Source organism: Rhinolophus sinicus, linkage group LG10 (genome assembly GCF_036562045.2).
Source record: "Rhinolophus sinicus isolate RSC01 linkage group LG10, ASM3656204v1, whole genome shotgun sequence".
NCBI lineage: Eukaryota > Metazoa > Chordata > Mammalia > Chiroptera > Rhinolophidae > Rhinolophus > Rhinolophus sinicus.
The window spans coordinates 70,932,823-70,954,616 of NC_133759.1; the positions used below are offsets into that span (position 1 = coordinate 70,932,823).

Sequence of the window (21,794 nt, forward strand, 5' to 3'; positions counted from 1 at the left end):
CTTTGGCCTCTATGTGCCTGTAAAGAATCCCCTCTGAGTGTGTCACTTGTAGGTCAAACCCGGTAGTACTCTGGCTTGGTCTGGAGTTGGCCGCTGGGTATGTTGAATCTTGTGCCTCTTAAGCTGGGCACTGGTAGGGCAATTACAGAACAAAGCAAATCACCAAGCACAACAATAACAACAAGGAAAAAGTCAAATACATTCACATGTAAAAAAACAATCGACAACCCCCACTCGACACAGGCAAAGATGTCAGAAATATAAAGACAAATCAAAACAGAACACACACAAAAAAAAATAGCTCCAGTTGTAGCTTAAGCCCACCAAGTAATCTCCAGGTTGTTCTCTGCTATAGCACAGAGTCCCCACTCAACACAGACAAAGATGTCAGAAATATAAAGACAAATCAAAACAGAACAAAAAAAAACAGCGCCAGTTGTGGCTTAAGCCCACCAAGTAATCTCCAGGTTGTTCTCTGCTATAGCACAGAGTCCCCACTCGACACAGGCAAAGATGTCAAAAATATAAAGACAAATCAAAACAGAACAAAAACAAACAAACAAAAAAACAAACAAACAAAACAAAACAAAAAAACAGCGCCAGTTGTGGCTTAAGCCCACCAAGTAATCTCCAGGTTGTTCTCTGCTGTAGCACAGAGTCCCCTGTGTATTGTGCAGGTAGAGCCGGTCACCTGGTGCCCAGAGTGACTCTGAGGCTGCAGCTTTAGATGCGTGGGGCTGAGGGGTCTGGACAGTAGGTTTTACAAAGTCAGTGCAGTTTCTGCCCTTGCCGGCACATATGCACACCGAGAATAGCACCACCAGCCCTGTGTCCAGCTTTCCTGAGTCTTAGGGCACCTCTTCCCTGTGTGTGTGTGTGTGGCCGGCAGGGAATTCCTCAGCTGCTGAAAGCTGAGTGCTGTATCTGCCACTTACTGCTGATCCCTGGGAGTGCCTCCGACGATGTAATTGCCCCGCCCTAGGCAGGCCAGAAAGGGTGGGGGCTGGGGATGGAAAGAGGGGTCTTCTCTTTCCCAGCCCAGCTGTGTCACACCCCACCCACAGGCCAGAAACGGTGGTATCTGGGGGTGGATGAGTCTCCTGTCTCCTAGTCCAGGGCAAACCACACTCTTCTCAGCCTCTTCCCTGGGCCAGAGCCAGCGGCCAGTCTTCCCATAGCCCAAACCCCAAGGCTCCTCTGTAATCTGACACTGCTCTTCAGATCAGGAGCCAGTTCAAGTCTCTGGAAGGGTGGGGGTAGGAATGGAAGAGCGGGGGGAGGGGCCCAGGTATGAAGTTTAATAGCCTCAAATGCTAGATATCCTCCCTCTGCGGGGGGGAGAGGTCTGCTGTGGGACGCAAAGTAGAGTCTGCCACCTGGCTTTTGTGTTCTCTCTTTTGTCCTGGGAACCCCTGCATCTCTGCGGCTGGGGATGTGGTTGCCCCGCTCTAGGCTGGCTAGAAAGGGTGGGAGCTGGGGATGGAAGGAGGGGTCTTCTCTTTCCCAGCCCCGCTGTCTTAACACTCTTCCCGCAGGCCAGAAAAGGTGGTGGCTGGGGGTGGAAGATTCCCAGCTCCTAGCCTCCTCCCTGGGCCCACCTGTCTTCCCGGAGCCCGGGCTCCAAGGCGCCTCTGTAATCTGCCGCTGCTCCTTAGTGCAGGGGCTAGATCAAGTCTCTAGAAAGGCGGGGGTAGGGTCGGAAGAGCAAGAGCGGGGGAAGGTGCCCAGGCACGGAGTCTGTGTTCCTTGTCCGGCCCAAGGACCAACTGAGGTTATTAGCTGAAGTTAATGCTGGATATGCTGCCCCTGCAGCGGGAGAGGTCCGCTGTGGGACGCAGGGCAAAACGCCCACCTCCTGGCTTCCGGGCTCTCCTCCGTCCTGGGATATCCTGCGTATCTGTAGCCGTGGGTGTGGGCTGGAATTTCACAGGCACAGGTGCGGAGCAGATTTCCACAACCCAAGGGTGGGGGCCGAATTTCTACCGCTACAGGTGTGGACCGCGATTCCAACCCGCATCCCCACCGCTGCCGCAGGTGCGGCGTGTCTCCGCTCCGCTCCCTTCCTTCTTCCCCTGCTCGCCCAATTTTTCCCCACCTGCAAGAAATCCCTGCGCGAGTCTCTTCGCTGTTCTGCGTGATGAGCAGAGAGTCCTTTGATGGGTTATAAGCTTCCCGTTTCTGATAAGATCCAACGGAGAACTCAAAAAGTGCGCCCCGCTGCCGCCATTCCTATGACGTCACTCCCCACATCTATTTATTACAACCCAGGAGTTAAGAATTATTTTTTAGTATGTATAAGGATTAAGTTCATATGCTTTTGTACATAAAGATGGAGTATTATCCTTATTCTTCTTTTTCTGCACATACATTATTTCAAAGTAATACTCAGACTGATACAAGAACACTTACCAGGTAATACAGAAAAAGGAAAATAAGAAAAAGTTAAATCTATACTAAATCTAGAATTCTCAATTGCATTTATTTTTAAAAGCACTTTAAAATATTAATATTTTAGTGTCTTAGGAGTCTTTAAGAACCACATTTTTAAAATAGTGCAATAAAAAAAAGCACATATTATCATAACCAAATACGTGATTTATTTTTGGAGAAAAATAATTAAAACTGGGGTTTTTCCAATAAAGGGAAGACATAACAATAGTAGGTCATTCCCTAGTTACATGTTAATTATCACATTCTGTATAATGTGGATGTGCTTAACATGTATTCAATGACAATGTGAATGAACACTTGAGATTTAAAAATTATAAACCACTTGCCAATGTTGTAAATCAATAAATGTTTAAGTAAATACATAGAAACAAGTAAATTTTATAAACTGAAGCCTTTGACAGTCTTTATAAATGTTAAGTACAAATAGTACAGTAAATAAATTGACATTACTGCTAGTTCCCACTTAATTTCTTCATAATATGGCTGTCTGGTGTTGCATTTGTAGATACTTCCTACAACCACATGGGCACCCCAGACTGAGGAAGCACTTTATAGCCACCAAGATCATCAACAGAGAATCTTAAATGTTGGTAACATTCATCTGTTTCAAAAAGAGTGTTGTTGGTATATGGTCCAAAAAATGCCAAACCAGATGATGGGTCAATAAAGCCAGCCCAATAGCCTTCAGCTTCAAGAGTGTAGTATATTTCCTCAGCACCAACTGATGAACTTTTCTAAAAGCATTTCTCTTTCATTTTCTACCTCCTCACTCCCATGATATCATTCTTAGTTTTCTGTGTTACAATCAGAATCATTAGTTTATTGGTGGCCATTTCTAGAAACAGTGATTGAAAATCTCTTCAGAGCAATTCTGGACATGTTTAGATTGCACAGTCTACTTTGGCACTTTCAAAGTAAGTTTCTGCACTGTTAATTTGTCGTTCAATAGGTGCATCATTACCCTGAAATTCATTCACATGTTGTGTCATTGAAAACTCATGTCTTTCACTTGATAAAAGTTCTACTAGAATATCAGGCAAAGTTTTAAGAAACCTGGATTTTCTTCTGTGACATGGTCCCTTTGAGGTGACGATCAAAACCTATGTTCCCAGGAAGCTGGACTTTCTGATCCTGAGATCCAAATGGTCCCATAGTTTCATCACACCATGCTGTTCAAGAGCATATATCAGGAGGTGCAGTGGCCACATGAGACTCATCAGGACCTGAAGATCCTGCAGTTGAAAAGGCTTTGGGATTGACAACTCCTTTAACTAAAGAGTAAAATCCTGGGAGACAGGAAACCAGTCTGCCTCTGTTACAAAGCACGTTAGCCATTTGTAGCAGAGAGGACAAATGCAAAATATGTTTAATTTTGTAGAGTTATTCCAGTAACCACCACTGCCTCCAGCTGTCTCAGACCCATCTCTTCCCTTGTATGTTGATGACTTTCTATAATGTTATGATTGGATTCCTTTCTCTTTATTTCTTGTATATCTCTTATACATTTTTGGTTGGTTTGTGGTTACCATGTGCTTCCTATATACCAAGCTATGTTTATAGCAGTCTATTTTAAGTTGATGGTCACTTAAGCTTGAATACATTCTAAAATCACAATTTTTACTCATCCTCCCATGTTTATGTTTTTGTCATTATTTTTACATCTTTTGTGTGTGTGTCCCTTACTTTATTGTGGAATCACACGTGATCTTCCTACTTTTGTCTTTTAACCTTTGTACTAGTTTTATAGTTGGTTGATCCTCTGCTTTTACTGTTTGCATTTGCCAGTGAGATTTTTTCTTTCCTATATTTTCTTATTTTTATTTTTATTTTTTTAATTTATTTTTTTAATTGGGGAACAGTGTGTTTCTCCAGGGCCCATGAGTTCCAAGTCATTGTCTTTTAATATAGTTGTGGAAGGCACAGCTCACTGGCCCATGTGGGAATCAAGCCAGCAACCCTGCTGTTCAGAGCTCACACTCTAACCAAATAAGCCATCTGGCCTCCCCCTTCTTTTTATTTTTGATCTTTTCTTTTCTACTTAAAAATGTCCCCTTAACATTTATTGTAATGCTGATTTAGTGGTGATGAACTCCTTTAGTTTTTTTCTTGTCTTGGAAACTCTTTATCCTTCCTTCAATTCTAAATGATAATGTTGCTGGATAGAATAATCTTGGTTCTACGCTTTTGCCTTTCATCATTTTAAATATTTTGTTCTAATCCCTTCTGGCCTGCAAAGTTTCTGTTGAAAAAACAGCTGATAGTCTTATGGGAGCTTCCTTGTACATAACTAACTGCTTTTTTCTTGCTGCTTTTAGGATTCTCTCTTTGTGTTTAAATTTTGGCATTTTAATTATGAGGTGTCTTGGTGTGGACCTCTTTGGGTTCATTTTGTTTGGGACTCTGTACTTCCTGGACTTGTATGTCTATTTCCTTTGCCAAATTAGGGAAATTTTCAGTGATTATTTCATCAAATAGGTTTCCCTTGTTCTCTTTCTCTCTTCTCCTTCTGGGACCCCTATGATGTGAATGTTAGTTTGCTTGATGTTGTTGTAGAGGTCTCTTAAAACATTCTCATTTTTAAAAATTCTTTTTACTTCTTGCTGTTCTGATTGGGTGTTTCCCACTACTTTGCCTTCTAGATCACTGGTTTGATTTTCTGCTTCATCTAATCTGCAGTTGATTCTTTCTAGTGTAATCTTCATTTTAGTTATTATATTCTTCATGTCTGACTGGCTTTTTTAAAATTTTTATTGGGGAATATTGGGGAACAATGTGTTTTTCCAGGATCCATCATCTCCAAGTCAAGCCATTGTTTTCAATCTAGTTGTGAAGGGTGCAGCTCACTGGCCTATGTGGGAATCAAACCAGCAACCTTGGTGTTATGAGCACTGCGCTCTAACCAACTGAGCCAGCCGGCCACCCTGATTGGCTATTTTTTATGCTTTCTATCTTTTTGTTGAAGTTCTCATTGAGTTCATCTATTCTCCTTCCAAGTTCATTAAGCATCCATATAACCAGTATTTTGAACTCTTTATTGGTAGATTGCTTCTTTCTGTTTTGTTTGTTCTTTCTTTCTTTTCTTTTTTTTTTTTTTTCAGTTTTGTCCTGTTCTTTCATTTGAGACATGTATTTTTGTCTCTTCATTTTGTCTGACCTCTCTTTGTTGTATCCAGTATTAACTGGATCTGTTATTTCTTCTGGTCTTAAAATAGTGGTCTTATGAAGAAGGTGTCCTGTGTGGCCCAGTTGCACAGTCTCTCTTGTCACAGGAGCCAGGTGTTCCAGGGATATTCTCTGTGCAGGTTGTGCCTTGATTGCTGCTGGCATGTAGGTGAATGGGGCTGACCCTCAGGCTGACTGACTGGAAGGCCCTGTTGCTAATACAGTGCATAGCTGTTGTGTAGGGATTGATCCCTTAGAGCAGGAGTCATTGTAGTGGGGTTTCTGTACCAGCTGAGTCCTCTTGTCTAGTGTGTTAGCTTTGGAGCTGGTTGAGTGGGGCTGTGGTGTGGTCTGAAGCCAGGGACAGGTTTATTGTATCTGGAGCCCATTGGGAGAGACTGTGGTACTGGTCAAGTTCAGTCACCACTTGTGTTGGTCTTGGGGCCATTTGGTAGGAGTTACAGAGTCATCTGTGGTCATTTTCCACTTGTTCTGGCCTTGGGGGCACTTGAGAGAGCATATGCTATGAACTGAGGCCAGCTGACACTTGTGCCAGGCTTGTCATTGCTTAGTTGGAGCATAGTTACATGCCAAGACTGGTCATCACTTATGCCAGGGTTGGGGCCTTCTGATGGGAGTTACAATGCAATGTGAAGCTGGTTGCCACTTTTGCTGGACTTGGGGCCACTTGGCAGGAGTTACAATGTATACTGAGGCTAGCTGCTGCTTGTTTGGGGTTTGCAGACCTTTGAGAGAGTTTCCAGTGCAAGTCAAGGGCAGCCATCACTCATAAGAGGTTTTCAGATTTGGGGGAAATTCCACAGCACAAGCTGAAGCAGACAGTTGTGTGGAGGAGCCACTGGAACAGGACTTGGTGAGGGAATGAGTTGTGTAGGGCAAGGTGTCAGATAATCACCAGTGTGGGGCAAATGGTGTTAACTAGATTAATGGAGAGCACAAATTTTGCACCTGCCTGCACTGAGCCAGCTGGGTATTAGGAGTGCTCCACAAAGGAACAATGGCACTTGCCAGCACTTCCATCCCCTGAGAGAATTGCTCCAATTGGTCACCCTGAAGTTAGTCAATTTTATTCCTTCCCCTATATCCCTGGTGCTTTTCAAGGTGCTACCCCTGTGCTGGAGCTTAAAGCAAATGAGTCTGTGTGCTTCTCTTTAAGAGAAGCATCTCCTGCAGCCCTTTGTCTCTCTGGAATGCAATCCCTGCTGGTTCTCAAAGCCAGATGTTATGGGGACTCCTCTTCCTGGCACTGGTGCCTCAAGCTGGGGGACCCAATGTTAGGTTGGGACCCATTGTTCCTCAGGGGGAACCTCTGTACCTGATCTATCCCTCCTGATTCTTAATCACTGCACAACAGGGGTGGACTTACCCAGTTCATATCTCTTCCCCTCCTACCCATCTTAATATGGCTTCTTCTTTATACCCTTGTTATAGGAATTCTGCTTAGCTAGTCTTCAGGTGATTCTCAGTAATGGTTGTTCTATAATTTAGCTGTAATTTTGATGTGATCATTGGAGAAGGTGAGAGAGAAGGTGAGCTCAGATTTTACCTACTCCGCCATCTTGACTTCACCACCTTCTTACCTATTTTTTGTGGTGAGATCTCTGAAGATTTACAACACAATATTATTAACTATAGTTACCATGCTGGACATTAAATCTCCAGAACTTATTTTTTTGTATAAGTGAAACACTGTACCCTTTTATCATTCTCTCTCTCTCTCTCTCATATAGATAGATAGAAAGATAGATAGATAGATAGATAGATAGATAGATAGATAGATAGATAGATAGATAGATAGATAGATATAGATATATATGTCACTTTACATTTTCTATTTCTTCTTGAGTCAGTTTTGGTAGTTTGTGTATTTCTAGGAATTTGATGATTTTATTTCACTTATCTACTTTTTATTTGGTGTAAAATTGTTCATTGTATTTTTTTATAATCTTTTAATTTCTTTAAGTCCTAATAATGTCCTTACTTTCACTTCTGATTTTAGTTATTTGTCTTCTCTCTCTTTTTGTGTTTCAGTCTAGCTAAAAGTTTGTAAATTTTGTTTCTTTGATCTTCAAAAAAACAACTTTTGGTTTAGTTGATTTTCTTTGCTTTATTTCTATTCTCTATTTAATGTATGTCCACTCCAATCTTTATTTCCTTCATTCTGCTAGCTTTGGGTTTAGTTTTCTCTTTTTCTAGTTCTTTAAAGTATAAAATAAGTTATTGTTTTGAACTCATCATTTATATGTAGGCTGTAAATATACAGCTATAAAATTGCCTCTGAACATTTTTTTCCCTACATCTCATATTTTGGTATATTGTATTTTCATTTTCATTTGTCTGAAGATTTTTCTAATTTCTCTTGTGATTTCTTCTTTGATCCATGGGCTAAGAGTGTGTTGTTTAATTTCCATATATATTTTTAATTTTCCAGTTTTTCTCCTTTTACTATTTTCTTGTTTCATTATATTCTGGTAATAGGAAACACTCTATTATTTCAATATTTTAAATTTATCAAGAGCTATTTTGTGGCCTAAAATATGGTTTATCATAGAGAATGTTTTTGTGCCCTTAAAAAAAATATGTATCCTCCTGTTGTTGGGTAGAGTGTCCTGTAAATGTTTAGTAGATCTAGTTGGATTATAATATTGTTCATATCCTCTATTTCCTCATTGATCTTTTGTCTAGATGTTCTATCCATTAATGAAAGTATTAAGTCTCCCACTATTATTACAAAACTGTCTGTTCTTCCTTAAAAATCTGTCAAAGTTTGCTTCATATATTTTGGGGCTCAGTTTCATGCATGTATGTTTATAATTGTTAAAAATTCTTGATAAATGGACTCTTATCAATATATAATTTATTTTGTCTCTTGTAAGCTTTTTTCTCAAAATATTTTTTTTTCTGATATTAGTATTGCCACCCCAGCTCCTTTTTGACTATATTTGCATGGGGCATCCTTTTTCCATCTTTTCATTTTTAATATTTGTGTCTTTGGATCTAAATAAATCTCTTGTAGACAACATATAGTTGAATCATGTTTTTTAAAAATCTATTCTGCCCATCTTTGCCTTTTAATTGGAGAGTTTAAGCCATTGAAATTTAAAGTAATTACTTATAAGGACAGACACTTTTGCCATTTTGATATTTATTTTCTACATGTTTTATATTTTTTACTTTCTCATTTCTTTTATTACTGCCTTTTTTGTGCATAATTGATTTTGGGGGATAGTGTATTCTTTTGATTCCCTTCTCACTTCTTTTTGTATATACTTTAAAGATATTTCCCTAGTATTTGCCATAAGGATTACAATTCATATCGTAAATTCATAATAATCTAATTTAAATTAATACAAACTTAGCTTTTATAGCATACAAAAACAGGGGCCGGCCCAGTGGCTCAGGTGGTTAGAGCTCCATGCTCTTAACTCCGAAGGCTGCCAGTTCAATTCCCACATGGGCCAGTGGGCTCTCAACCACAAGGTTGCCAGTTCAATTCCTCGAGTCCTGCAAGAGATGGTGGGCTCCAGCCCCTGCAACTAAGATTGAACACAGCACCTTGAGCTGAGCTGACACTGAGCTCCCAAATGGCTCAATTGGTTGGAGCACATCCTCTAACCACAAGGTTGCCAGTTCAACTCCTGCAAGGGATGGTGGGCTGCACTTCCTGCAACTAGCAACGGCAACTGGAGCTGAGCTGCGCCCTCCACAACTAAGACTGAAAGGACAACAACTTGAAGCTGAACGGCACCCTCCACAACTAAGATTGAAAGGACAACAACTTGACTTGGGAAAAAAAAAGTCCTGGAAGTACACACTGTTCCCCAATAAAGTCCTGTTCCCCTTCCCCAATAAAAAAAATAAAAATCTTAAAAAAAAGCACCATCCCCTTTTATGTTGTTGTTGCCACAAATATTACATCTTTATACATTGTGTGCCAATTTGCATAGGTTTGTAATTATTATTTAATGCAATTATCTTTTAAATCGTGTAGGAAATAAAGTAACAAACCAAAAACATGATAATACTGACTTATATTTACCTATGCTATTTTTACCAGAGTTTTTCTTCATATGGCCTTAAGTTACCATCTAGAGTCCTTTCATTTCAGTCTCAATGACTCCCTTTAGCATTTCTTCTAGAGTAGGTCTACTAACAATGAACTCCCTCAGCTTTTGTTTGGTTAGAAATGTCTTGATTTCTCCTTCACTTTGGAAGATAGTTTTGCCAGATATAGAATTCTCAATTGACAGTTTTTTTTCTTTGAGTAGTCAGCCCACTTCCTTCTGATCTCCATGGTTTCTGATAAGAAGTCTGCTGTTAATCTCATTGAGCCCATGTACATGATGAATTGTTCTCTTTCTGCTTTCAAAAGTCTCTCTTTGTCCTTGGCTTCTAAGAATTTTATTATAATGTGCCTCTGTATGGATCTTTGTATTTCTGCTTCTTGGACTTCAATAAATTTCTTACATAGTTGATTGATATCATTTATCAAATTTGAGCAATTTAGCGGCCAGCCTGGTGTCTCAGGCAGTTGGAGCTCTGTGCTTCTAATGCCAAAGGCTGCCAGTTCGATTCCCACATGGGCCAGTGGGCTCTCAACCACAAAGTTGCCGGTTTGATTCCTTGACTCCCACAAGGGATGATGGGCTGCGCCCCCTGCAACTAAGATTGAATACAGTACCTTGCGCTGAGCTGCAGCTGAGCTTCTGGATGGCTCGGTTGGTTGGAGCGTGTCCTCACTACCACAAGGTTGCCGGTTGGACTCCCCCAAGAGATGCTGGGCTGCACCGCATGCAACTAACAACAGCAACTGGAGCTGAGCTTCACCTTCCACAACTAAGATTGAAAAGGACAACAACTTGACTTGGAAAAAGCCCTGGAAGTACACACTGTTCCCCAATAAAATCCTGTTCCCCTCAAAAAAATTGAACAATTTACAGCAATTGTTTCTTTAAATATTCTTATTGCAGCTTTGTATCCTCTCTTTCTTGAATTTCCAAATGCCTGTGTTGCTGTGCTTGATGGTGTCTCACAGATTTCATAGGCTCTGTTTATTATTCTTCATTCTTTTTTTCTCTGTTATGTAAACATGATAATCTGAATTAACCTATGAAGTTCAATGATTTTTTTCTTCTGCATTCTTAAATCTGCTATTGATAACCTCTACTGACTTTTTCATTTCACTTATTGTAGTTTTCAGAATTTCTGTTTGTCTGTTTTGTAATTTCTATCTATTTGCTGATATTCTGTATCTAGTCATACATTGATCTCCTAATTTCCTTTAGCTCTTTGTCCATGGTGTCTTTCGTTGTTTGAGAATGTTTAAATCAGTTAATTTAAAGTCTTTTTTCTGGTAATACTATGTCTGTGCTTTCTCAAGAACAATTTCTGTTTATTTTTTCTGTGAATGGATCAAACTTTCTTATTTCTTTTCATGCTCTTTAATATTTTGTTGAAAAGTAGACATTTTGAATATTATAACGTGTTAACTCTGCAAAACAGATCCTTCCCCCTCCTCAGCATTTGTTTTTGTTACTTGTTATAGGCTTTAGTTATTTGTTTAGTGAGTTTTATAAACTATTTTTATAAAGTCTGTATTTTTGTCTCAGCTTTCAGGCTTTAGAAAAAATAGAGGGCAGTGACACTAGTAATTATAATTCTTAGAACATATAACAGGCAGATGACTTTAGGTTGCCTAATTTAATTCTCACAACAAATATTTTGTAGTGAACATCATTATTCTTACTTTACAGATGAGGAAAATTTGGTTTCTATTGGCCCTCTCTCCTAAGATGGGAATCTTATTTAGATTCCCATCCAGATCTGTCTCACTTCAAGGTCAAGTGTCTGTGCTATGCTCCCTTTATTTTAGGAAAATTCATACTATAAGAGAAACTTAACTGAGTGGGAGCTGACAGAACAGTAGGCAGGAGGTGGTTAGTGCCAGGGAGAGATGACCTCTTGGTAATAGCCAAGTGTTTGTTTTATCCTTGATCTCTTGGGGACTAGAGTTAAGCTCCAGTGGAATTGAGCTCTGAAGTCAGAAAGGTCAATGTGATCTTGGATGGGAGATTCCATACTTAACCTAAGTAAAGAGAGGAGACAGAAGAATGCAGAAGAATACCATAACAGTCTAGAAGACTGAAAGATGATCCATTGGCTTTGCCTGCACACATTATTTAGTAGCCATTCCCAAGGTAGACAACACAAAGCAAAAGGCAACATTAGCCATGCCCTTTCAGAATGGAAGGAGAGCAAATTCCCCCAGGTTGATCAATAGAAACTTTCCCCAATTTATCTCCACCTCCCCCTGGGAAAGAGTTTGTTTGTAGGTGCATCTGAGATGAGCAGAAAACTTTTTAGGAGGTTTCCTTCCCTGGGAGGTTTAATTGCCAGAGACTTGGGACAGAGTTGTGGCAGAAGAAGGGTCTCCAAGGATTTGTGAAAAAGAAGCAGCAGAGCAGAGAACAATGAGTTGCAGTGAGGGTGGCAGGGAACAAAACATCTCAGCCTGGCTGCTGGGCCTGATCCAGGAGGGGTTTCTTCCACAGGTAACAGGCTGTGTGCTGCTCCCAGAAAGAAGCCTCCTCCTCCTGATCCAGCACACACCCACCTTACTTTCCTTTTGGATGAGGAGTGTATAGTAGCTGCATGCTATAAATTTTACTTCTGGAGGGCTTTTTAGTAACCATTTAAAACTCTGCCAGGGTTTTAGCATAAAGCTCTCCTAGATTTTTTTGTGTTCCTTCTTTCAGAATCCTTTTTTTTTTTTTTCCATTTTAACCAATGCATTCCTTTAAAACCTTTCCACAACCACCATGTATGTCATCAGATATTTCCCGCCTGTGGATGGGAAGTGTCCCAATCACCTCAGTCAACTCCCATTTGTACAGGTTAGGAGGAGATTCTAGAGGAGTTCTGACCACATAGGCCTTTTTAAGCCTGGAAATTTCTCTTCCCTGCCTTTCCTAGGTCCCTCCTGCTGCCAATTTAGGCCCATTTCCTTCAAGGAGATGGAGGTGACCCTATTGACCTTCGCTGACAGAGACCCCAGTGCAGAACCAACTAAGTGATCAGAGCAGCCCTCCATGGATGGTGGAGACTGGTATCTGCCCTCCTGAATCCCCAGTCCTTCCTGGTGTCACTGATTGCATGGTTTCAGGTAAGGTTCTTCCTCTCTATGTCTTGTATATCCTCTATCTGTTCTCAAATGCTTAAAATGTTTGTTCACCCCACAACTGTCCCTGCCATTCTCCTGCTTATTATTTTTCTTGAGGTAGAGAACACTTGTGTGGTGGGATTTTGTTTCTAAAAAGTTTTGTTTTTCTCCCCTAATTCCTTATTCTGTAGGTAGAGCTAGAGAAGATCTGAGGGCTGTTTCATCCAACCTGTCATTTTACAGCTTAGGAGACTGAGACCCAGAGGAAAGAAGTGACTTCCTCAAGGTTTCACTACAGGTTTTAGAAAGGGTCAGCACTATTTTGTCTTTTCAAGTCTAGGAAAGATATGACAATGGCTACAGACCTAAACTGACCCCTTCAGGGTACTGAGAGAGCTGTCTCTCTCTGATGAAATTTGACTGTTAGATTTTGAAATACAGTGATAAAGTTCTCTCCTACCAAAACCACATGTGCCTATATTTCTAACTCTCAGAAACAAGTTCCTACTTGCTGTGCTCCCCTACATATATGCTGATCCAAATGTTTATTTGGATATTGTCTCATATATGCCTTCCTGTCAAAGGACAGTCAGGGCTATAATATTATTTGGGAAGACATGCTTTGGTGTGTCTGCTCCCTTCTTTTCCACCCTGCAATTTCCTTTCTGTTTATAAAAGCTGTCCCATGGTTCTGTCTCCTCTTTCTGCTGCAGGGCTCTCTGAGAAAATTCCCAGGTACACCTCTACAGGAGTCTCTTATGCATGGCTTGGGGCTCTTGCAAGCCTGATATGAGGAGTGCAGGAAGGCCTTCCTATCCTAAAACACTTTCTGCTGTTGCCCAACTGAAACTGTGTGTTGTACCATCTGGGAAGGCTTTGTAAGGAGATAGTTGCATCTTAGTTGGTAGCAAGGGCTTAGATTGGAGTGGGACCTCCTACATAAGAGATTAGCTTCTCTGATTTCTGATCAATTGATTAAAAAGCATTTATTGAAAATCAGTTGATGCATCTGATAAGAGTCAGAGTAAACAGTATCCAAGTTTCCTCTTGATGTGAAAATGCTGATATCCAATATAATGCACATTAGAAAAAAAAAAGTCCCTTCTCATTTATGTTCCTCTTGCCACCACCTTGTCCAGAGCATAACAAGTGACGCAGGTTGTGGATATCATCATAGCTGCCACTCTGTATCGAGCACTTACTATGTGCCAGACTCTATAGTAGGCACTTTTACATACATCATTCTATTTATCCTCACAGCCATCATAGATGATGAAACCAGGGCTCAGAACAGTTAAGAAACCTGCCCAAGATCACACAGCTGGTGGCCATCTCCTTCTTGGACCATCACGGCTGATTCCTAGCACTTCTTTCCCTCCCTGGTAACCCATCTCTCTGCCATCCTGTAAACAGGCTTTGACCTGCTCCTTTGCTCCATGGTCAACAATGGCCACCATTTATTGAGTCTTTTCTGTGTGAACCAGGCAAGAGCCTGGTGCTTTTGAACACATGAAAACATTTCATCTTTATAACAACACTGAAAGGTGATTATTCTTATCTTCAGTTTGCAGATGAGGTAAAAGATCCAGTGAGCACTTTCCCAAAGCTAATAATTAGCCAAATCCTAGCTCCTAACTATGACCCAGTGATGCCTAAGGTCTCAACCTGACCAGGCTCCCTCCACTACTCTCCTGAGTGGACCCCAGACTCAGATGATGGGCCTAACTTTCTTCTCCATCAACACTGCTTTTACCTCTCTGCCTCAGGCTCTGCCTCTTCCCTCTGCCTGAAATATTTGATCGGCTTCTGCTTAGCCTCAGGTATTCCAATTATTCTTCAGGATCCAGAAGGCCTCTCCCGATTCCACCAAACAAATGAGAATTTCCTCCCCAGAACCCTTAAGGGCAGGGAAAGTGCATCATGGCACCTGTTGTATTGCCACCTCTCCCAAGAGCTACATGCACTTGGGTAGATCACACAGAGACTACACACAAGGCCTTTGTGCTCAGTAAACACACATAAGGTTGGAGAAATCCATTCTTGAACATGCAAACACCACCACCAGATAAAGAATTTCAATGAAACAATAAAAGGTGGGGTCTTTTCACTTTTTTAAAGAATAAATAAAATGATGGACTTTCTGTACTGAACTATGCATGTAAGATTTTGCACACAATTTGAGGGTTCATAGACCCCCATATTAGGAACCTTTCATGTTCTGTTGGTCACCAAGGCAACACTTGATCAATCAGGAACTTACTGATTCTGGACACCAAGTGCTTTCAGAAAGAGGAGTGATCACTAAGAAGGAGGAGGAGGGAATTGATGGAAAAGTGAAGTTTTCAGGGATGGGAGGAGAGGGCCAACTGGAGTGTCAGCTCCCAGGAAGAGGCTGTGTCCTTGTTCAGTGTATTCTCAGCACTAGGGCAGTGCCTGACATATAGTAGGTGCTTGATAAATGTCTGCTGGATGAATGAAGTGTCAGGGAAGGCATTCCAAGCAAATGGGATGATGTGAATGCAAGCACACAGTCTGACCAATACAGATATGGTTGGACTTCGGCTTATTGAGATGGAGAGGAAAGCTGGGACTGAAGGGAGAAGCCTGGAATGTCTGGATCTGCTGATTTTGTCTTGCAGGCTACGTGGAGCCTTGGTCACCTGAAAGACGACAGGCTCTTGAACAATGATGGTGGAAGAACCTGGGAAGGGTGAGGCCATAACTGGTGTTTCTGTCCAGATTGGAAGCAGCTGCTCTTGTGCCTGAGGTGCACAGGGCAAGTATGAGAAGACCCTGAAGTGGGCAGGGAATGCCCAAGTGAGCTGGAGGGGATTGAAGCAATGCAGTCCGCTCTAACACCCTTCCCAACAGGACAGGGAGAGAAGACACTGGGCCCTCACAGCCCCTGAGTCCCAGAGAGCTCATTATGGCATTGGTAATGGGAATGCTCTGTCCCTCTGCCTGGCTGCACACTTCACTCAGGTGTCCCTTCTCTTCCTGTGACTTGTCCCTTCTGTGCTGGTGTCTTTGTCCTGATCCTTCTGAGTTCTCCTTTCTCACCATGTCTGTCGCATCCAGCACAACACAGGTAGTGAGGATGCGAGAAGGGGCAGCTTGGGTTAAGTTTTTAAGAAAGAAACAAACAGAGACTTAATGCAGTTAAATCTCTCCAAAGGCCAGGGGTCTCTCAGTCTCAGAGGACTGGAGCCCAGAATAAGGCCGACTGGGGGTTTTTATTGATAGGTATACACATACATGAAAGTAACATTGTTTTTTACATGGTCTGTGAGACTCATACATCATAGCAGAAAAATGTTTATTCCAATCACCCTTTGTCTGTAAACAACCAAAGCACAAGGTCCCATGATGTCTTAATTAAGGTATGTACCCTCTCAGGGTCAAGTCTCTCATATTGTACTCTCTGTTGAGATAAGTGGAGAGAACTGCTCTTTATTGTCTTCGTGACTTCTCTCACAAACAGGTGCCAGGGAAACTCCAGAGCCAGCAACAGCTTTTCCCAGGCAGGGGCAAGGGGAGGCAAGGCTCCTTCCCATATTTTTCTAAGACAGCTCATTGGGGGTCCCCACTCGGTTCCGCCTGGCTTAGGTTATATCTCCCGTGAGATATCTTACCCATCTTTGGCTGCAAACCATCTTTTGGGGACCAGACAGAGAGGCATAAGGTGTAAACATAAGGATGGAACAGAGTCCCAGAAAGGTACAGTCTCACAGACTCTTCTTTCCTTAAGGAAAGACACGGGGGGACAGTTGGCTAGGCTGTTGTGTGACTACACATATCTGCTTCCTCTTATCGATTGCATTGTGTCTGTTTTCTGACTTTCCATCTCTTCTGGGGAGATAACATTTCTGATATTCTAACATTTTCCTTCTTTATTTTTCTCCATTGTATCACAGTTGTTTATCTTTTCTCCTTTTTCCTTGACATTTTCCCATTACTCCTTTTATCTCTCCATTCCTCTCTGGATCTATTGTTAATGTTTCTCCTCATTTCTCTCCTTTCTGGCTGCTCACCCTCTTTCTCTTGGGCCTCCTTGCATTGTGTGCTGTCGCTCTATGAGAGTTACTGTCATTTTCTGGGATGTGCTTCTCAATTTGCTCCGATGTGCTGTGACCATGGTGTGTATGGCCAGGTAGATTTGGCAACAAAGAAGTCCCCACAACACCCTGAGGAGACATTGAAAATTGTATCCACTTGATGTTACCTTCTCTCTAAAATACATGTTAAAATATGAATTCATTATTTTTACTTTTTTCCAAAAAATTTCTAAATTGTTACTTGTTTTATGTATTTAAGAATGTTATGCTACAAAGGAAGCTTAAAGAGAAAAGATATTCCAGATACATCTGTTACCTGCTCAGGACAATATGTATTTCAAGGAATACATAAACACATGCTTATCAAAAACTCAAACACTGCAGGTCAAGCTAGAGTCCCTCCTTGACCATTATCCCCTTTCTCCAAAGGTAACCACTGTTATCATACTCTGCATCCTTCGGTACTTTGTGTGTGCGTGTTTCTCCTGTTCTTGCCTCCCCATACTTAATATCACTAAACTTTCTGCCAACTTGATGGGCAAAAAGTTGTGTTTGTCTTAAGTTTAATTTCTCTAGGTACTAATGAAATAAGCTGTCTGATAATGTGCATTTGGATTTTTTTCCTGAGAATTACTGCTCATTTTATTTATCATTTTCTTATTGATTTGTGGGTATTTATATATTTTAAATATGAAAAGGAGTGATCCTTTTCCAGTAGTATGTGTTTTTTTGTGTGTTTGGTTTTTTTTTAACAGGACTTTATTGGGGAACAGTGTGCACTTCCAGGACTTTTTCTCCAAGTCAAGTTGTTGTCCTTTCAAGCTTAGTTGTGGAGGGTTCTGTTCAGCTTCAAGTTGTTGTTCTTTCAGTCTTAGTTGTGGAGGGCGCAGCTCAGCTCCAGGTCCAGTTGCCGTTGCTAGTTGTAGGGGGCACAGCCCACCATCCCTTGCAGGAGTCGAACCAGCAACCTTGTGGTTGAGAGGACGTGCTCCAACCAACAACTGAGCCATCCGGGAGCTCAGCGGCGGCTCAGCGGCAGCTCAGCGGCAGCTCAGCGGCAGCTCAGCTCAAGGTGCCGTGTTCAATTTTAGTTGCAGGGGGCAGAGCCCACCATCCCTTGCAGGACTCGAGGGATTGAACTGGCAACCTTGTGGTTGAGAGCCCACTGGCCCATGTGGGAATCGAACCGGCAGCCTTCGGAGTTAGGAGCACGGAGCTCTAACCGCCTGAGCCACCGGGCCGGCCCCAGTAGTATGTGTTTTAAAGAGTATTATAAATATTTATTATTAGATATATTAGATATATTATGTTCATTCTTTGTGCTTTATTTAATGAGGTCATTCCTACTCAAAGGTCATAAACACATTCTCCTATATTTATTGTAATAATGTGATAAGTTTTTCCATTTAGTTCCTCAATCTGCCAGGAATTCATTTATGTGTATGGGATGAGGTAGGGATCTAGTCTTTTCCCAAAACACATGAGCAATTGTCTCAACCATTTATTGAATAGCACTTCTTTTTTCAGAGATTTTAAATTTTATTATTTAAATCAGATTGTAAATTTTCACCTATATATGTGTGTGAGTCTGGATTTATTCTGTTCTTTTGGCCAATTTGCTTCTTCCTTCACCAATAACAGACTCTTTATATTTTGATAACTGATGAGGCAGTTTTACTTTTCACTCTGAACTGTTGGACATTGTTTAACTTTTTCAAAATTATTTTGGCTATTTTTTCAACAAATATTTCTCAAGTTTCTGCAACATGCTGTGCATGCATGTTGGTTCTCACTTGGTCAATTTCCATGACAAATGTTTTTTGGGTTCACTTCAACATTATGTTTATGTGGTTATTTAAAGTATGTTATTGTCTCACAAAAAGTCAAATTCAAGAGGCACAAAATCATATACCGTAAAGACTCTCTTCTCAAGCTTAAATCTCAGCAATCTGATTCTTCTGATTCTTTCATCTGAAGCAAAAGTGTTACTTGTTTCTTGTTTCATTCCAGAGCTTTTACTTATAGTATATACTTTGTGGTTTATGTTCACAGGTGTCCTTTTTCCATTTTCTCTTTCACTCTTCTCAGTTTCTACTCCTTTTGCTGTTCTTCCCAATTTTGTCTTGTGGATTCAGCTTTCAGCCATCCTAACTTCGTCCAACATGGACTGTGCTTCTGCTCTGGCTCTCCTTCCTGTTTTGGGTAATATCTACACTGCCATCTTCAAACTACAAGTGTCCTTTGGGTTTTAGTTGGGATCACATGATTTTACAGATTTGTTTTGGGGAGAATTTACATCCTTACAGTGTTGAGCCTACCTATGCAAGAATATTCATAGCTTTCTTCAGGCCTTCTTTTATGCCTTTCAAATGTTTTATCATTGTTACCCTTACAGTTCTTTCCTAGGTATTTTACAGGGTTTGTTGCAATTGTGAATAAGATATATTTGTTTTTTCTACTACTTTTACTAATTGGTTGGTGGTATATAATTAGAAAACTGCTAGTTTGCATGTTGATATTATATATAACTTTGCTTTAAAAATTATATTTTCACATTCCTTATAAAAAATGTGTAAAATGCAAATAACTCAGGGAGACATAATCCTTAATCCCACTCCCTAGAAGAAACCACACTCTTAATATCTTGGCATATTTACTCCCACTCTTTAAAAACACTCAGTAGATATAAATTTTTGCTCAATATCTTTTAAAACGTTATAAATATCTCAATGACTACATATTCCTTTATTATGTGATTGCACCATACCTTTCTTAGTTATTCCTTTGGGTTGGGCATTTCAGTTGCCTCTAGTCTCTCATTTACTAAATCTCTCAGGAAACACTTTAAGCTTTCATATCTGAAAAAGCACAAAACTAATAAACTTTCCTCTGCCTCAGTTTCCCAACTTGTGAAATGGGGTAATGATCAATCTTTCAGGGCATTTATGAATATTAAATGTGAGGAGTAATCGTCATGGTGCCTGGCACATGAGAAATGCTCAAGTAATGTCAGCTGTTATCACTTCTAACATACTAGGCATTGCTTGTTATAACCTTTAATTTAATGTCACTCTGTAAGATGGTATTGTTGTCCTTATTTAAGACAAAGAAACTGAGGTTCCGAAAGGTTATGTAAGTACCCAGTTCACACAGTTGGTAAATGTCTTTGCGGCTTTAGTACTTTTTCCTGATTAAGCCAATCCTTGGGTGATGCTGGCTTGGAGCTTTGTAGGAGAAGCAAATATGAGGGCTGGAGAACAGACCAATTCCTAGCAGAGGCAGAAGCAGTATCCACTTTAGCAATAAATAGCTTAAAATTTGCTTTTCAACTATATGCAGAAACTCCTAAAAGTTAAAATAACACCAACAGTTTACATCTTTGTTAGAGCTTGTTTTTCTAAAATGGGCCAGGCCTATTATCCTGAACCAAATAACATGAAAAGTAGGCAACAACACATTGGGCAAAGTTGTGGTATCCTCATTATTACGGCACGAAACATAACCCTCTTGCTTTCAGACCCCAACCCTCCCATGGCACATCCCTCTGTAGGAACAATGGCCTGGATGGGAAGCCAGACTCTCATCTCCCATTTCGTCCTCCTGGGCCTCTTCACCCACACACCACTGTACCACTTCCTCTTCTCTGTCATCATGGTCATGTTTCTGGTGGCCCTCTCTGGCAACGGGCTCATGACCCTCCTCATCAATGTGGACTCCCGCCTGCACAATCCCATGTACTTCTTCCTCGGCTGGCTGTCACTCATGGATGTCATGCTCATCTCCACCATTGTGCCTTGGATGGCTGCCGACTTCCTCCTGGGCCAGGGATCCAGCTCCTTCACAGGATGTGGGCTCCAGATCCTCTTCTTTCTCACCCTCCTTGGGGATGAGTGCTTCCTGCTGGTCTTCATGGCCTACAACCACTATGTGGCCATCAGCAACCCATTGAGGTACTCGGTAGTCATGAGCTCTGGCTCATGGTGGGAGGGTCCTGGCTCTTTGGCCTGATAGACGGGCTGATCCAGGCTGTCTTCACCCTGAGTTTCCCCTACTGAGGCTCCCAGGAGATCTACCACTTTTTCTGTAAGGTCCCCACTGTGCTCAAGCTGGCCTGTGCTGACACCTCCATCTATGAGAGCGTGATCTATGTCTGCTGTGTCCTCATGCTGCTCCTGCCCTTCTTTGTCATCTCTGCCCCCTACCTGCAGATCCTGGTGGCTGTTCTCCGCATGCAATCCATGGAAGGTCGGCAGAAGGCCTTTGCTACCTCCTCCTCCCACATGGCAGTGGTCTCCCTCTTCTATGGGGCCGCCATGATCACCTACATGCGGCCCCAGACCTACCACTCCTCCAAGCAGGACAAGGTGGTCTCTGCCTTCTATACCATGATCACCCCTATGCTCAACCCACTTATCTACAGCCTGAGGAACAAGGAAGTGGCTGGGGCTCTCAGGAAACTCCTGGGGAGATGTTATTGTGGTGGGGGGCAGGAGTAGGTTGTCATCGGCTCCTGCAGATGTAGGCTCTGGGGTTGGGGAACCTGGATTAGTCCATTGTGGTTCAATTGGAAGAGAAACAAATGTGCCCTACTGAAAATAAAAATCATTCTCTGACCAGAGTTCATCAGATTAGCACGTCAATTCAATCCATCATGTCCATGCTGAGTGTGGACAATGTGGAAGGAAGGCTGGGCTTATGGAGCTACAAAAAATAAAAGACACAGAGTCTTTACTCCACAGCTGCTGGGAGAGTTGGCAGGTGACAGGTCTCAGCTGTGTCCTTCTGTAGGAATTGACCATGACTGAAGAGATGCACCGTGCCCAAGGTCATGCTTCGCCTTGAGGGGATGCCTGAATCCTATGACTGGTCAATGTAGGATATAAAGGCCTGGCCGCCTTGCCTCAGTTTGACCCTGAATGGCCATCCCAGCTCCAATCTCCCTGCAG

General features: G+C 41.7%; 1 protein-coding gene and 1 pseudogene across 1 annotated transcript; one reads left to right on the top strand and one right to left on the bottom strand.

Annotated features, from left to right (window-relative positions):
• Window positions 1-2,903: 2,903 nt before the first annotated feature.
• Window positions 2,904-3,786, bottom strand: LOC109439499 (methylmalonic aciduria and homocystinuria type D homolog, mitochondrial; annotated as a pseudogene).
• Window positions 3,787-20,394: 16,608 nt separating this feature from the next.
• LOC109439497 (olfactory receptor 2T8) lies at window positions 20,395-21,344 on the top strand. The gene is given in 2 exon segments (XM_019719824.2): window positions 20,395-20,815; window positions 20,818-21,344. Coding segments are annotated over 2 exon segments (939 nt in total). The 5' UTR covers window positions 20,395-20,403.
• Window positions 21,345-21,794: the final 450 nt, after the last annotated feature.